The sequence below is a fragment of the Helianthus annuus genome, chromosome 17 (genome assembly GCF_002127325.2).
Source record: "Helianthus annuus cultivar XRQ/B chromosome 17, HanXRQr2.0-SUNRISE, whole genome shotgun sequence".
Lineage (NCBI taxonomy): Eukaryota > Viridiplantae > Streptophyta > Magnoliopsida > Asterales > Asteraceae > Helianthus > Helianthus annuus.
Window position 1 is genome coordinate 61,771,389 of NC_035449.2, and position 18,544 is coordinate 61,789,932.

The 18,544-nt window shown below is 41.3% G+C and overlaps 1 protein-coding gene across 1 annotated transcript; it reads right to left on the reverse strand.

Moving 5' to 3' along the window:
* Positions 1–5,083: 5,083 nt before the first annotated feature.
* On the reverse strand, positions 5,084–9,871 carry LOC110926244 (probable leucine-rich repeat receptor-like protein kinase At1g68400). The gene is made up of 2 exons (XM_022169999.2): positions 7,242–9,871; positions 5,084–5,935 (listed from the first exon to the last, which is right to left on the reverse strand). Exons 1-2 carry the CDS (start codon positions 8,617–8,619, stop codon positions 5,271–5,273), a joined length of 2,043 nt encoding a protein of 680 aa, XP_022025691.1. The 5' UTR covers positions 8,620–9,871; the 3' UTR covers positions 5,084–5,270.
* Positions 9,872–18,544: the final 8,673 nt, after the last annotated feature.

An 18,544-nucleotide genomic window follows, 5' to 3' on the forward strand; every position in this document is an offset into this window, starting at 1 on the left:
TGATGAGAAGCAGAGGGCCGTGTCGAGTGAAAGCAAAGGCAACGTTGAAGCCGCTGCATTTAAGGCATTCCAAAGGAAGGACCGTGACCATAATAAAGAAAAGAGTGGAGCGAAAGGGGTAAGAGACGGAACCGAACATTGCACCTTTTGCAATAAAGATGGGCATAAACGTGAAGGATGTTTCAGGCTAGTCGGGTATCCAGATTGGTGGCCCGGGAAGAAGGGTGAAAAGACCAAAGGGAAGGCGGCTTGTGTGGAGACAGATGCTAGTTCGATACCGGGTTTGACACAGGAAAATTATCAAACTCTTCTCAAACATTTCTCCGGCTCGGGTAACGATGAAATCACAAAATCTCTTGCTAATATGGCTTGTAAAACTAATGACGAAGGTGAGTGGATTATCGATTCGGGTTGCACCGAATACATAACTCATTTATCTAATGTTCTTATTAATGAGAAAGCAGCTCCCCTCGAAAGCCCTGTCCTTATCCCTAATGGTGAATCCATCCCTGTAAAGGGAAAGGGGGAATATATTCTCCCTGGAGGAGCCAAAGTGAAAAATGTCCTTTACATTCCAGATTTTAAGTGCAACCTACTCTCTGTTAGTCGCCTTAGCCGTGATCTACAGTGTGTCGTTTCATTCTTTCCTGACTTTTGTGTCATGTAGGGATTGCAGAGGAGGAACTTGATTGGAGCGGGTAGATGCGAAGGGGGACTGTACCGAATGAAGATGATGCAAGAAAAGAAAGCTTTTGGGACCACTATTGAGACATGGCACAAGAGACTTGGACATGCCTCGAAGGGAAAACTAGCTAAAGTTGATTTTCTTAGTACCATTACTACTGAACTTGGTAATTTTTGTGATTCTTGTGTCATGGCCAAGTTTGCCAGAACACCTTTTTCTTCTAGTTTCATTAAAACTATTGAACCATTTCAGTTGATCCATTGTGATATTTGGGGGGGATACCGGGTACCATCTTATACTAAAGCCAACTATTTCCTCACTATAGTTGACGACTTTAGTAGGGCCGTGTGGGTGTTCCTCATTAAACACAAAAGCGATGCAAGTAAATGTCTTGTAAACTTTTGTAAAATGGTTGAGGTTCAATTTGATAAATGTGTTAAAAGATTGAGATGTGATAATGGTGGGGAGTTTACTTCCAATGACATGGTGGAATTCTATAATAAAAAGGGAATGTTACTCGAAACCACATGCCCCCACACCCCCCAACAAAATGGCGTCGTCGAAAGAAAACACCGACACCTCTTGGAAACGGCGCGGGCCTTAAGGTTCGGTGCAAAACTTCCTAAACAATTTTGGGGGGAGTGTGTTTTAACCGCGGCTTACGTTATCAACCGTCTACCATCCAAGGTCCTTAAAAATAAAACCCCTTTTGAAATAATTCTTGGAATTAAACCCGATTACAACCACCTTAGAGTTTTTGGATGTCTCGCTTATTTCAAAAATTTCAACACAAGAGGAGATAAGTTTGAACAAAGGGGGAAACCGGGGGTGTTTATTGGATATCCTCCGAGAACAAAAGGGTACAAAATACTTGATCTTGAAACTAGAAAAATTATTGTTAGTAGGGATGTTCTCTTCCTTGAGGAGATTTTTCCTTTCACAAAAATCCAAAGCGGAGAAGTTGACAAAAATGAGAACCCCATGAAATTGCATGAATATGGATGTGATGACACATGCACAAACCAAAAACCACCAGTCGAACCCCACTTAAATTGCTCCCAAAATCAAAACCATTCTCTAAATGAGTCTGCCCATTCAGAGGCCCAAGACAGTGATCAAAATGGGGATAATCATGGGCCTGAAATTGAAATAGATCATTGGCCTGAGATTGAAGTTAATTTGGGTCAAGGCAATGATGTTGAGGCTGATGTTGAAGCTTCAAATGAAGAACAAAATGTAACCAATGAAGAAGCCGAGATTCAAGTTGAGAATAGACCCACTCGCAAAAGATCACAGCCTTCAAAATTCAAGGACTTCGTTGTCAATGTTCCCCCTTCGGTCCAACACCCAGCATCCAATCAAGCCTCCTCCGTGGTACGTTATCCCATCTCAGATTTTATTTCTTATGACAATTTTTCAACTAAGCAAAAGGCTTTCTTGGCGGCCATCACTAAAAATGATGAGCCAAAATGTTTTCAAGAAGCTTCACAGGATATACGGTGGTGTGAAGCCATGAAAAGTGAAATCAAAGCCTTGGAAAGAAATGGAACGTGGACGTTGGAGAATTTACCCCAAGGAAAACGGGCTATTGATTCGAAGTGGGTTTACAAGATAAAGTACAAGCCAAATGGAGAGGTAGAAAGATACAAAGCTCGCCTTGTTGCTAAAGGCTTTACTCAACAAGAAGGAATAGACTATCACGACACTTTCGCTCCGGTTGCGAAGTTGGTTACGATGCGAACTCTTCTTGCAATGGCAGTCAAAAGAGACTGGGTTATTCACCAACTCGATGTGAATAATGCCTTTTTACACGGTGAACTCGAAGAAGAGGTGTACATGAAGATTCCTCAAGGCTTTTCTAATGATAATGAGACGCGGGTTTGTCGTCTAAGAAAGTCGTTATACGGATTGAAACAAGCGTCAAGAAATTGGTATCACAAGTTCACCACATTTCTTTTGAGCTTGAACTTCAAACAATCCAAAGCAGATCACTCTTTGTTCATTTTTGAGGCCAAAGATGTCATGATAGTCATCCTAATCTATGTGGATGACGTTATCATAACAGGAAATTGTCTAGCCAAGATTGAAGAAGTTAAGAAGAAGCTTGATAAGAATTTCAGCATTAAGGATCTGGGGGTCCTAAAATACTTTCTCGGGATAGAGGTTGCAAGAACCAAAGAAGGCTTGGTCCTTAGTCAGCGGAAATACACGTTGGATATTTTGGAGGACAGTGGAAAGATAGGGTGCAAGCCCAGCTCGACTCCGATTGAACAAGGTTTAAAGGTAGACAAAGGAAAAGAAAATGAACGGGTTGATGCTAGTCAATACCGTCGCCTGGTTGGGCGACTTCTATACTTGCAAGAAACTCGACCCGACATCACGTACTCGGTTAACATTCTGAGTCAATTTGTTGGGGACCCGAGAAGCAACCATTTGGAGGCAGTTAATCGCATTCTCGGTTATTTGAAAGCCACCCCGGGGCAAGGTGTTCTTCTTTCGCGTACGGGAGATTCTACATTATCCGCCTATTGTGACTCTGATTGGTTAGGATGCCCGTATACCAGAAGATCACGGACCGGGTACTTCCTTTTACTTGGGGGTACGCCTATCTCGTGGAGAACTAAGAAGCAATCCGTTGTCTCTCGTTCTTCAGCTGAAGCAGAATACCGAGCTATGGCCACTATTGTGAGCGAGATTATTTGGGTACGTTGGTTGCTTAGTGAGCTACGGGTTCACATCACCTCGCCTACTCCCTTGTTCTGTGATAACCAAGCGGCTCGTCACATAGCAAACAATCCCGTTTATCACGAGAGAATGAAACATGTTGAAATGGACTGTTTGTTTGTTCGTGAACGCGTAGAGTCAAAGGAAATTATCCCGATGAACATAAGCAGTAAGATGCAAATTGCCGACTTGTTAACCAAGGGTCTTTCAAGACAGCAACTTGTTTTTCTTCTTGGCAAGATTAGCATGACAAATTTACATGCTTTATCTTGAGGGGGAATATAGAATAATATTATTTTTGATAGTTATCTTTTGTGGTGATCTTATCCTTAATTATAGGATCCTAGCCATGTTTATTTTCCTCTATATATGTATTCGGTTGTTACCAACCACAGATGCAACAATTTCAATAAAATCATTGAATTATCTCTTGCCATATTTTTCTATATCCAGAATTGTTGAGTGTTCTAGTCTTTTATTTGATTGATCGTGTGTGTCTTAGCCCCGTCAAAAGCAACCTATAAATATCTTATTAGCTCATAGCGATCAATAATATTTAGGGGGGGGGGGGTCATGACATTAAGCCATTCTATTAGCTCATAGCGATCAATAAGACAATAATATTTAGGGGAGTTGTGACATTAAGCCAATCTTTATTACAAGTGATTCTATTCGATTTTACACCAAGTGACGAGTGAGTTATAATTGTGAGGTGTGAACTTTTGTATAATGGAATCTGATAATGTGTGTTGCATCTTGAAGAAGAATCCTATGTATTACTTGCAAATCACTTGTGTCTATGATCTTGAAGTTGTTCAAGGGATGATGGTTATCAACTTAGGTATTGTATGAGGGTTTTATCATGCACTAAGATCAACCTAAATAGATAATATGACAAAATTTAACATCCCCCCAAAATGTGCACACACATTTAGAGGTCATATACGATTTAAGGACACCATTTATCATCCACTAGTTCTTTAATGACTAGAGTCGGGTCCTCCCTATGTGGTGGATGGTGAGGTGGTCATTTTCTCATCAAGTGTATTAGGTGACATGTATAATTCACATTCTCTAATGTGTTCTAGTGTTCTACTACTAATTGTTGACATCACATTCTCAACCTCCACCTCATAGATAAGCGTCGGTTATCATAAATTGTTCGTTAGAAACAAAAGTTTACTAAATAGCCACATAAGTTTAATAAATACTAAGGGTTTTTTCTTAATGGATAGACGAAGCCATTTATTCACTAAACACCACCCACTCTTAGCAAGATACTAAGATGGGCACAAATGAAACATAGCACAACCAACGTCCTTGAAAACTAATACCCAGAACACCCACAACGAACAATACATCTTTTTTACTTGAATAATATGCATGAAAATTAGAAGATGAAATATATATGAAGTGTAAATAATAGAATTAATAAAAAAGCAAGATAAATGGTAGGCATTAATGAAGTGTAAATAATAGAATTAATAAGAAAAACAAGATAAATGGTAGGCATTAAAATGTTACACGAAAATAAAAGTCATATTAGAAGAATGCGAGGAATTGTTTTTAGATAAGGCCCAAATTATAGTACGGGCTCATTGTCAGAATCCAAACACTAAGTGGCTGATGAGGACCAACATTAAAACCATAAAAAATTAATGTCAACCACAGACATAACACAAAGATACAAATCAGACCTCAATTGAATCTTAAACCGACACTATTTTTAAAGAATTTGTCAAAAACAAATAAATAAACACTAAATTTATTAAATAAAACTAAAAAACAAAAGTAAGCCCTACTTTACAGCAACCCAAACAGATCTATGAGACAAAAACTAATATCCCCAACTAACTCATAACTACTCACTGGCTCGGCATGTGTCATCAGAAGCCGAAGGCGAGTCCGAGACCGAGTCAAGCATCTCATGACTCGGTGACACCTCAACGCCCCGTATCTCCTCGATCATTTTCAAAACATATCCCATCGTAGGACGCTGATCAGGTGCACCCGCGGTACACGACATGGCAATCTGTAACAACCCCACCATTTCCTCTTCAATATCCTTGTACCGCATTAGTTCCAAATCAAAAACCTCCGCGGTCCATTCTTCCCGCACCACTGACTGCACCCACCTTGGCAAGTCCACGGCCCCACCGTATCCGGTCCCACCATTGTCCACCATGGCCGGGCATTTTCCCGTTAAAAGTTCCAACAACAAGACCCCGAAGGAGTACACGTCGGATTTCTGAGTGGTTTTACGGGCGTCAATTGTCAGTAACTCGGGAGCGGTGTAACCGTTGGATTTTGGGGCGGTTGTTGGCGGGGCAAAGGCGGAGAGGCCAAAGTCGGAAATGCAGGCGGTTCCGGTTTTATCGAGGAGGATGTTTGTGGACTTGATGTTGCCATGGGTGAGTTTAGGTGACCTGCTAAAGTGGTGGATAAAGACTAGTCCTCTGGCTGCACCTGCTGCAACCTTAAGCCTTGTGGTCCAGTCCAAAGGTGTTCTGCCTGGTCCTCTGTTGCCTGTTTTATGACACAAACAAAAAACCCATGAGAATTTAGGTAAGCTATCATTTTCACTTCAGTACAAACCCAACATGTTACATTTTTTATAAAACCAAGAGTTTCGTGTAATGTTTATAGTTAGGACTGAATGTACTTTTTTATAACAAGTATTGATGAATGGAGGGTACAAAAGAGTAACAGGATTGAAGAACAAAATTGGAAAAGAAACAAATAGAGAAAGGAGAAATGCAAGGGTTAAGAAAGGAAAAAGACAAGAAGTTGATGGGGGCAAAACATGCAAGAAAGAAAAAGTTACAACAGATTTTGCAGTTTCCCAGATCAAAAGAAAGGGTAGGGGCCAGCTCTTGTGAAGTGTTGTACATTTTTTTATATTATTTGACCATGTTATTGGAATGCTCTTCATATTAAGGGTTTAACAGAAACAGCCCTTGATGTCAACAATTATTGACAAACAAGTCCTTAATATTTTATCAATTTGTTATTATCAACTCATTATTTGGTTCATACATTTTTTGAAAGGTAAATACTAATAACCCATAAAATCTACTCTCAAAATCCACGTATTGTCCACTTCATGGAACTTGAACCAGTATCACTTTGGGGAGATAAACACCTTGTGCTACTAGCCAAAAAGGCTAACGGCATAAAATGTAAAGCAAAAACACTTTGTTCTTATATCAATTATCCCGTCAAGTTTAAGACGTATAAGCAAAAACACAATCATATGTTTGGGGCATGTAACAAGAAGTAAATGCTTATATATTTGATAAATGAACGAACGTGAACGTAAATTTTTGTTAATTTAATCAAACATACAGACATGAACACATGTCTCATTGGTTCATTAACGCGGGTTTATGAACAGTTTAACAAGAGCCATTGATCTATTTCTGATTTTAGTTAACAATGTTCTAAATTCAGTTTAAAGTCATAGAAACATGTCTTAGGAACATTATTTAGGATACTCTAAAACTTAACTACTGACACCAAACATGAAAGAATAATAAAAAAACTTCATAAAGATGCATCGAAGCTAAAACTGGGGCAGACAACAAAAAAGCTTAAAACGGGAAAATTGTATATTAAGAATATTTGTGATGGTTGAGCACCCTAATTTATGCTTCTTTTTCTTTTTGTTTCTTTCAATAACTTTAATATTCAACTTTTGACCCTTCTAAGTAAGTTCATAAACTTCAATGTACCAAAACTACCAAAACTGAGTTAAAAAAAAAAAAAAAACATTCTACACATAATTGACATTTTATTCTACCAACCAAATTTATTAACGGTAAGAACAACATACCATGAAGAAGCCAAAACAAGTTGCCGTTAGTCATGAACTCATAAACCAACAACTTCTCATCCCGTGCAAAATAATACGCCTTCAAACTAACTACGTTAGGATGCCGTAACCTCCCTAGCACCTCCATCTGCTGTTCAAACTCCCGTTTACCACCAATCGCCGCCTCCTTCAACCGCTTCACCGCCACCACATTACCGTCATCCAACACCGCCTTGTACGCCGTCCCAAACCCCCCTTTCCCCAACATCTCCGCTGACGCTCTCAACAAATCCTCCAACTCAAACCTCCTCGCCCCCTCAAAAAAGACCATTTTACCCCTCTCAAACCCCGTGTTCGCATTCACATTCATGTTTGTGTTCGTGTTCGGGTAAGGACTAGACGAGTAAACTATTTTCTCCCCTTCTAAAATCCTTGACGACGTTAACTTCCCGTTACCATTTTTAAAATTCCTCCAGAAATAACAATACAAAATTAACGTCACTAACGCCAAAACCAACACATCTCCAATAATAATCCCTACAATTGCCACAGTGCTTATTTTTCCACTACCGTGATGACCCGTTGACTTTTTACTATTCGGCATTAACGCCGTTGACGGCATTGAGCTAGGTGTTGATGCTACAACCGTGTTAGCCGGATGACCCAACGGTTGACCTAACGGCGCCGTTAAACCAGGTACTTCCGGTTCCGTACAGTTAGACAACGGATATCCACATAATATCCGGTTATTTGCAAATGCAGATTCCGGAAAGTTCGACAGTACGGCCGGTATTTCACCGGAAATTTCATTGCTAGAAATATTAAACTCTTGTAAGCTTTGTAAGTTCACGACTTTGATAGAACCTGAAAACTTGTTATTCTCTAGCCTTAAGGTTAACAAGTTAGTCAAACGGTTGATTGTGACCGGAATCTCGCCGGAGAAGTTGTTGTAGGATAGATCGAGGCGGTAGAGGCCGGATAACGACGGTAAGGACGCCGGAAAGGTGTCGGAGATTTGGTTGTTGGAGAGGAAGAGGAGTTTGAGTGAGGTGAGGTTAGAGAGATCTGGAACGGGGCCGGTGAGTTGGTTGTTTTTGAGAGAGAGGATACGGAGGTTAGTGAGGGCGGTGAGTGAGTCGAACCGGCCGTGTAGGTTGAGGTTTTCGAGGACGAGTCGAGTGACTCGGTTGTGGAGACAGGAGACGCCGGAGAAGGTGCAGGGATCGGTGGAGTTGTTCCAGGAGGTGAGTTGGTTGGATGAGTCGGAGGAAGATTTGAAGGAGATTAGTGGTGGGAGGTCTGGGTGGGTGGTGGTTTGTGGTGTGGCGTGGAGGAGAGAGAGGGTGGAGAATAAGAGGAAGAAGAGGAAATGTGGTGGTGGAGACGGTGGTTCAACCATTGTTGTGTGTGAGAGAGAAAGGTGTTACCGGCGGTGGGAGTAGAGCCAGTGTACTGTGGAATGAGTGCAGTGAGGGGGAAGAACGTGAACGTTAATGAGGATGCTTCATCAGAGGCAAATGTTGGTATTTAGTCCCTGTAGTTTCTTCGTTTACAAGACTAGACCCTTTGATTGTATTTTATTGGGTTAGCGAGTATACGGAGTTAGTCCTTCAACCCACGTGCGGCTCTTAGTCACCGTGCTAAGATCAGCCTTGACACCAACTTGCAACTCGATTCAATGACTTGAACAAAGGGAACAAAGATTGTGAATGAAAGGAACACTTGTATTGCTTTTGAGAACTCTTTACAAAGGATGCTTGTTACAATCTTGGAAGGTGATTTACAAATGAGCTAGCATCACCTATTTATACTAGTTGCTTTGGTTCTAGATTATTCTTAATCTAGATATTTCTAAGTATAATATCTAAGATATTTACATAAGACTAATCTAGAAGGATTAAGGAAAATATCTTGGATATTTTCCTAAGAAGTCTCTAGTCTTTTGATGATATTTTTGTTCCTTGAATCCAGAATTTTCTAAGGCAAAAATCTGCCATAGAAGTCCCTTGAAGCTCCTAGAAAATTCCGGAATCCCGGCACTTGCGATCTGAATTTTTAGCGGGCTGTGACATTCTCCCCCACCTAATCCGTCGACGTCCTCGTCGAGTCTTCATGGTACTTCTTGATCTCGTCTCTGAACTGCCATAATGAGTCTTCTGTTTCCCAGCTTGCTTCACTATCCGGTAGGTTCTTCCACTTGATCAAGTATTCCTTGTAGCTTGGCACTCCTCGTCGTCGGATGGTGCGGTCGGATACGATCTCGGCAACCTCTCGATCGAATGAAGTTACAACGGCCGTTGGCGCCCGCTTGGATACTCCTCGGTCTAAGTCTTCCTCGTCGGCATGGTAAGGCTTGAGATAACTCACATGGAAGACCGGATGAATCTTTAACTTGGGCGGTAATTGAAGTCGGTAAGATACTTTGCCAACGCGAGCAATCACTGGGAAAGGTCCCTCATACCTCCTTACGAGTCCCTTGTGCACGCCCCTTAGTGACTTGAATTGTTGTGGCAAAAGTTTTACCATGACTTGGTCCCCGACTTGGAATTCCACATGTCGCCTTTTATCATCCGCCCACTTCTTCATTTTCTTAGCCGCCTTGTCAAGGGAAGTACGAGCGAAGTCTGCCTGTTCGTGCCATTCCTTTAGACTCTTAAAAGCAGCTGGGCTATTACCATCATAAGATGCGGCTAAGGCATTTGGGGTCAATGGTTGACGTCCCGTTATGATCTCGAAAGGGCTTTTTCCCGTTGCTTCGCTCCGCTGCATGTTGTAAGAAAACTGTGCAACATCTAAAAGTTTAGCCCAATCTCGTTGATTAGCACTTACATAGTGTCGGAGGTATAACTCGAGCAATGCATTGACCCGCTCCGTTTGCCCATCGGTTTGGGGATGAAAGCTGGTTGAGAAGTTGAGTTCTGTCCCCATAATCTTAAATAACTCGGACCAAAAACGCCCCGTGAAGCGAGGATCTCGATCACTGACAATGGTTTGCGGTATGCCCCAATACTTCACCACGTGCTTAAAGAAAAGTCTCGCAGTCTCCGCTGCTGTAACATCGGCGGGTGCTGGAATGAACGTTCCATACTTGGAAAATCTATCGACCACCACAATAATGCTCCCCGATCCTTCTGACTTTGGCAAGCAAGTGATGAAATCCATTGAAATGCTTTCCCAAGGGCCATTTGGGATTGGTAAGGGTTCTAACAAACCTCCTGGTTGGCGTTGCTCGATCTTGTCTTGCTGGCAAACTAAGCAAGTATGTACGTATGCTTCAACATCGTCTGCCATACGTGGCCAATAAAACGTGCCTCCGATCAGTGCTAATGTGCGTTTAATGCCTGGGTGACCAGCCCACTTAGAATCATGGCATTCCTTCATCACAGATCGCCTGAGATTGCCCCATCTTGGTACATAGAGCCGGTCTCCTTTGGTGAACAAAAGATCCCCTTTTAACCAAAACCGTGTCGTCTTTCCATCTCGGGCTAAGGCGACAAGATGTTTGGCAAATGGATCTTGATTAAGGCCTTCCTTGATTTGGTCTTGGATATCAAATGTTGGGCGTGTAATGGCAGCAAGCTCGGCTTTGCGACTTAGTGCATCAGCCACAACATTCGCTTTCCCGGGCTTGTACTCCAAGACATAGTCAAATTCAGCAAGGAAGTCTTGCCACCTAGCTTGCTTGGGACTTAATTTCTTTTGGGTTTGGAAATAGCTAGTGGCAACATTATCGGTTTTGATAACGAACCTTGACCCGAGAAGATAGTGTCTCCAAGTGCGTAAGCAATGCACGACTGCCGTCATCTCCTTTTCTTGCACCGTATATTTCTTCTCGGTGTCGTTAAGCTTTCGACTTTCAAACGCGATCGGGTGCCCCTCTTGCATAAGTACTCCACCAATTGCAAAGTCCGATGCGTCCGTGTGTAACTCGAAAGGCTTTGAGACATCAGGGAGGGCTAGTACCGGTTCTGACATGACTGCCTCCTTTAACTCTTCAAAAGCTGCTTGACAACGATGGTCCCAGTCCCAAGCTTTGCTTTTCTTGAGCAAATCCGTCAATGGTGCAGCCTTTGCGGAATATCCTCTGATGAAACGACGATAGTAATTTACCAAGCCAAGGAATGAACGTAACTCCGGAACCTTGGTTGGTGGCTCCCATGCCTGAATAGCTTTAACTTTGGCGTCGTCCATCATGAGTCGGCCCTCCTTGATCTTATGGCCCAAGAATTCAACTTCCTCTTGGGCGAACGAGCATTTTTCCAACTTAACATAAAGCTCGTTCTCACGTAGTACCTGAAAAACCTGCCGCAAATGCTCCATATGTTCCTTTAGAGTGCGGCTATAGACGACTATATCGTCTAAGTATACCACCACAAACTTATCAAGGAAGGGGTGGAAGAGTTTGTTCATTAAAGTACAGAATGTTGCTGGCGCATTAGTAAGACCAAAAGGCATCACCAAGAATTCATACGAGCCATACCTTGTGATACATGTTGTTTTTGCTTCATCCCCTTGGGCGATTCTTACTTGGTAGTAGCCCGAACGTAAATCCAGCTTTGAAAAGTACCTAGCATTGCCAAGTTGATCGAACAAATCAGCAATAAGGGGAATAGGGTACTTATTCTTTACCGTGATTTTGTTAAGTGCCCGGTAATCAATGCACATTCGGAGGGACCCGTCTTTCTTCTTTTGGAATAGTACCGGTGCACCGTACGGGGCTTTTGAGGGACGAATATAGCCAGCATCCAACAACTCCTTAAGTTGCTTTCGTAACTCTTCCAGTTCTGGTGGTGGCATGCGATATGGGGCCTTCGATGGCGGTTTAGAACCCGGTTCCAGCTCAATCTCGTGATCAACTTCTCTTCGAGGTGGTAGTTTCTTGGGTAATTCAGTTGGCATGACATCCTTGAATTCTTCTAGCACCTTCTCGATCTCCATCGGCACAGCTTCCTTGGGCTTTTCCTCGTCGACCTTTGCTACCGCCAAGTAACATGGTTCTTTCTTGTTGTATCCCTTCTTGAATTGTATGGCTGAAAGGGTCTTTGGTCCGTTCTTCGACCCACGCTCCGTGCGCACCATACAAGTCTTCCCCTCATCCAGGATACATAAAGAGTTAACAAACGGCATAGGGAAAGCCCGTACCTTATCGAAGAATTCCATGCCAAGCACGACCTTGAAGTCGTCCATCTCTACTATGGAGAAGTTGATAAGTCCGGCCCATTCACCAATACGAATCTGAACGTCCTTGGCCTCCCCATGAATTGGTTTGGCATTAGTATTGACGGTCTTCATCGCTCCTGCTCCTTTAGCAAACTTTACACCAAGTCGCCTTGCTTCCTCTATAGACATGAAATTATGAGACGCTCCTGTGTCAACAAGGGCCCGAACTTGGTTGCCTAAAATGTTAGCTTGGACGAATTGTAGCCCTTTGTTAGGTGACAGACGTGTTTCAACCATAGCCTTGATTGCCGTTAATATTTGCATCGATCCCATGCAAACATCCTCTTCCTCGTGACCACCTTCGGCTTGGGCAATCATAGCATGCAGGCTAGCTCTCTTGGGGCACTCTCGAGCATAATGTGGCCCGTCACATATAAAGCACTTGTTTTCCTTGGTTGAGGGCTTCTTGTCCCGGGCCTTCCATTGTGGTGGAGATTTTCGTGTGGTGCTTTCTTTGTTTTGGGCTGATTTTTCTCCCCCACCTTTCTCATGGCTACTCTTGCGGTCCTTGTTCCTAGATTCTCTTCGGCTATAATCAGTTAAGCCCTCGGCTATAGCGATTGCCGAAGAGAGATCTTGGACACCGCGTCTTTCTAGTTCAGTTTTGGCCCATGCTTGTAAGCCATCGAGAAAGTAAAAGAGGGAATCTTTGTCGGACATATCCGGAATTTCAAGGACAAGTGTAGTGAACTCTTTAATATAGTCCTTGATAGTGCCGGTTTGTTTCAGCTTTCTCAACCGGCTCTTAGCTTCATTTTCTGCGTTTTCCGGATAGAATTGCTTCTTGATTTCTCTAACGAAATCAGCCCAAGTGTTAAGGATACACGTACCTTTTTCAATTTCCGCATGCTTACGACGCCACCACAGGCCCGCGGTATCTTTTAAGTAAAGTGTGACCGTCTTGATTTTCGTGGCATCATCAATCACATTTACACCTTCGAAGTATCTCTCCATCTCCCATAAGAAATCATCAACAGCCCTTGCTTCCCGTTTGCCAATGAAGGGTGTTGGTTTTGGTACTTCGATTCTTGGAGTGATACTCACAAAGCTACTTCCGGTTGAAGCCACGACTCTGCTACAATCGTTTACTTTGGTCTCTAGGCCAAGAAGACTACGATGCATATCCATGGATAAGTCATCCATGTCTTTACGAAGCTTATAAATTGCCTTGTCTGTAGCCTCCTTGATGGCCTCATTCACCTTCGCCTGGAACTCAGCTTGAAACAACTCCATAGCAGCCTTCAATCCATCACGAAGGTCGCTGAAGCTTGTATCTATCTCATCCAAGCGTTGAAGTGCACCATCAACTTGAGCTCCGAGTCCGGTCATCGCGGTCTCTAACTCAGCAACCCGTTTCTCCAAGGTCTTATCCTTAGATGCACCACGGTGTTTCTTCCCTCCATGGGGTGTTTCATCCCGTCCACGAGTCTCATCAACAGCAATATTGATGCCTACTCCTTTGTTGCCCGTATCAGCCATTTCCCAATGAATCGACGTGCTCTGATACCACTTGTCACGGAGTTAGTCCTTCAACCCACGTGCGGCTCTTAGTCACCGTGCTAAGATCAGCCTTGACACCAACTTGCAACTCGATTCAATGACTTGAACAAAGGGAACAAAGATTGTGAATGAAAGGAACACTTGTATTGCTTTTGAGAACTCTTTACAAAGGATGCTTGTTACAATCTTGGAAGGTGATTTACAAATGAGCTAGCATCACCTATTTATACTAGTTGCTTTGGTTCTAGATTATTCTTAATCTAGATATTTCTAAGTATAATATCTAAGATATTTACATAAGACTAATCTAGAAGGATTAAGGAAAATATCTTGGATATTTTCCTAAGAAGTCTCTAGTCTTTTGATGATATTTTTGTTCCTTGAATCCAGAATTTTCTAAGGCAAAAATCTGCCATAGAAGTCCCTTGAAGCTCCTAGAAAATTCCGGAATCCCGGCACTTGCGATCTGAATTTTTAGCGGGCTGTGACAATACGTATACATCAAACGGATAAAACAAAAGTATTTAATTAGAAAAAGGTGGAGGATTACTTTACGAAAAGCAGCCTCATCCCAAACATAACATGTAGATGTAGTTAGATGGTCAATGCGTATTACCTTGACCAATTATGACCCATCTCAATATGCATTACAAGGTCCAATAATTGGAATGGTCACCCTTAACCCTCACAAAGAAATACACAATATTTGATGAAGGAGTTTTAGCGATCTTTGTTCGTCATGTTTTGTAATCATAGAATCTTTCTCTATTCAGAAAAAGTTATAATTACACAAGAACAGTATAGTTTTTTATACTTGGTTAGAATATGTGTTTTGATGAGGTGAAGCATGAAAAAAAAAGTATTATGTAGGCGTCACGTAGACAGAACCGCAAAGGTAGTCTCACTTGTTAGTTTTACTTTTTACCTTTCACTAAGATAGGGTGTGGCAATGTGAAATGTGGTGGACGAGTAATAAAAAAAATGAAGAAATAAAAAGGGAGGTGCATGGGCGTAGCATAGTGGGGGCGGGAGGGGGCGGTCGACCCTCCGAACTTTTTGCTCAGTAGTGGAGCGTATGTAGTTTTTGTATAGAAATTTTTGGGTATATACGTTTTCGACCCCCAGTTTTATAGAAATTTTTGGGTATATACATTTTCGACCCTCCGCTCCGAAATCTCAAGCTTCGCCACTGGGGAGGTGAACATAAATTATTGGTTTATATATCAGTTAATAATAAACATCGGCCCACGTTTGCAGTCACCTTCACCTTTCTCCTCCTCACACCTCCTGTAGCGCTAAGGGGACATTGTTTCATGCCCCAACTGTCTATGTGGATGAGCATTGCACCCCTTTCGCATTGCACAACACGATGGCTCTAGTTTTTAAAGTTTTGACATGATTTTGTATAAAAATGTAACAAAACTGAGAGAAGTATATAGGATTATTACTTTTAAAAGTGATAATATGGTCACAATTTAATTATTAAAAAGCACATGAAAAGAAGCGTGGCGTTCATAACCCATGTTGGAGACAAGGCCATTAAAGTTATGTATCACATTATTTACCACTTGAAATTAAATATTGAATCATATGGTAATAATATATATTTGTTAGTGGTAGTAACAACTTTTCAGCACATACTCCTAACTTTCTCTTTTGTCCTGTTTGACTCATTATTTAATTCTAATCCATGTACTTTATAGTTAATAGGAACAAAAAGCCCGTGTTATTAAATTAAAAAAAGTTACTAATTTGACATACCCATGTTTTGTTACAATAAAAAATTGATAATCATATTATTATCTTTTTCCCCTAAATACACATGATTACTTTGATGGGGGCATAGGTGTTGTTTATTTTATCATGTAATCTTGGTTATAACCTACGAAATCAAGTAAAACAAGTGTATATAGTTGCTTATACAGTGTGTGCTAGAGTAAACACAACAAATACGTGAGAGTTGTCAAGTATACTTATATAGCAGAAATCGAAATGATCATTTGGACATCAATTAGAGAGCTGTAAGTTATACACAATGAAGTTCATTGTCTAAAGATGTCCTTTGACGATTTGGTTGAAGTGCCTATATTGTGCCTACAGAGCTACTATAGTACTATGTATATATAGATATATAAAAGGGGGCATTTTTAGATGATAATACACAAAAGCCAGTTGGAAATTTCATAAATAATGTTATATTCTTGGTTAATATAATCACTATTTAATAAGTAAATTCAAGATAACGATAGATTTTGAGCATTAAGTTTGTGTGTTGTCCATGGCTTTCTAGCCTAGTGACATCTTAGTGGTGAGATAAAGCTTTAGGACTAATAGGTCCTGGGTTCGATTCCCACATGGGGGTTTTCCCATATTTATTTGGTTTCCTCCTGAATTGGTGTATAGGTATTATGCCTAGTGGAGATGGATATGATCAGATGGTTTTGCTTGTGGCACTATGATACTCCAGTGGTCCGTCAGTGATCCAAATTTGCTGTTCAAAAAAAAAAAAAAAATAAAAAATTAAGTTTGTGTGTTGAAACTTTAATGTGTGGAAATTGTGGTTGTCGTGGAGAGTTAAATTCTTGGTTGATTTATTATTGGAATACTCTACACAAATATTCATCATCTTCTCCTCAACGTGTAGGCACATCAAAGTGCCGGTTCATCATCTTCTTCAGTTTCGACCAAGAGTGCCTCATTTTCCTTGGTATTCTTGTTGGGCATTCGTAGGCATAGTTGCCCAAGTTTCTCACATCTGTAACAAGTGATTTTCGAATTATCTCTCATAGCCGCTGTTTCTTACTTGCTATCGTCCCTTTGTGGTTTGTCGGTTCCTTCCGACTCAAAAGAGGTGTGTCCTTCACCCCTATGTTGATAATTGTCTCTCCTTCGACCCCGTAATGGGTGGAATCTCCTTCGTCCACGATTTCCAGCATGTTGTCCATGATCCGCATACAAGAGTTCTTCTAGATTATTCACAGGGCCTTTTTTTCTTTAACTTTATCCTTTCTTCATAAGTCTTTAGTCTTCCGACTACTTCTTCTAGCGTTATCGTATATAGATCGGAGTATTGTTCCATGGAGGCGACAATCTGAGTGAATCTATCCGGCATGACATTTAGGAGTTTGCGTACCAGAGTCGGTTGACTCAGTGTTATCCCTAATCCACTTACCCTTGCTACAATACTGTTTATCTTTGCTGTGAAAGAATCTACACTGTCGTCTTCCCTCATTTACAACAACTCGAACTCTGACAAGAGTGTGTGCAAGCGAGCCTTTTGTGCCCGATCAACACCAATGTGTCTTATTTTTAAATTTTTCCAAATTTCCTTTGCAGTCTTGTCTTGCAACTTGCGACTTGCAATACAACATCTTTCGGTATTTCTTGGAACAAATATGCAATTTCCGACTTATCTTTCTTAACATCCGGTTGTGTATTTTCTGTTGGTTCAATCGTTTCCCAAAGCCCATTCGCTTCCAAAACTGTTTTGATGCGAATTGCCCAAACCGTATAGTTTGTTAGTTTCAAGATTGGACATTGAAACTGGGAAGGAGAATTTCCCTCCTTTTGAATTACAATTTGATTTGGTCCGGTTGTTCCTGACATGATTTCTGACCGAACGATCTTCACTTTAACATAACTTGTAATCAAAGAATCTTACTTTTTGTTTTAGAATATCTAACCACCAATACCAACTCCTGTACCGCTAAACTTTGACTTTCTTGATTTCAATAAACCTTGACCCGCGTTACCCGAAACGCGTAGTAACCAAACAATCTAATTCGCACTAAACCCCGAAATAAAAAAAACCTAGATTTCTAACCCCTGGTTTGCTATACTTGAACCGAAAAAAACTGAACTAAGCTGCGAATTGAGAATAAAATAATAGAACCTGATCGCGAAATTAACCCTGCAATGCCTCGCGCCTAGAGCCCGAGGCTCTGATACCAATTGTTGGCCCCAATTGATCTTTTGATCTCTAGAACATGAATGATAAAACTAAACAAAACTTGAATATAACTTGAAATCTGAATACCTGAATGTGTTTTTACAAATGAAATCTATAGCCTATTTATAGAATTTAAAAGGTGCGATCATAAAGACGTGTCTCTTCACGAATATGTGCGTCTCTTAAACTTGTGGCTGAGAATGAATATGAAGAGGTGTGTCTTGTTGATCCAACAGTCGTGTCCCTTTTGTTTCTTGAAGCTGATCGATCGAACAGATGTGTCCACACAGAGGGACATGTTGACTCACATAGGAGAGTTGGTTATCAACTTTTGTTTTGCCGAATCTAGTCCATGAACTTCATTACTTCCTTTAAATGTAAAATAAACTAACTTCATATTATATACAAAACAACCCTTGTACTTGGATGTGAAGGATTAGCGGTTTCAATATTAGGGCCGGCGGGGTGGTGAGTGATAAACTCCCACCACGCGTGATGGCTTCCAAAACACCACCGCCACCATACATTTTCCACGCGTGAACATTAAATCGCGTGATAAACTTGACGTGTTGATTTTTTGAACGTTTGAAAAAGTGACTGTTTTTTTAACGTTAATGTTTAATAAAAAAACCTACACCCCATAATGTGGGATGAT

Bases quoted from the DNA above. Each gene is read 5' to 3' on its own strand.
- LOC110926244 (XM_022169999.2), bottom strand. From the start codon at position 8,619: ATGGTTGAACCACCGTCTCCACCACCACATTTCCTCTTCTTCCTCTTA. The intron at 5,936-7,241 runs GTATGTTGTTCT...GTCATAAAACAG, and splicing joins CTTGTTTTGGCTTCTTCATG to GCAACAGAGGACCAGGCAGA.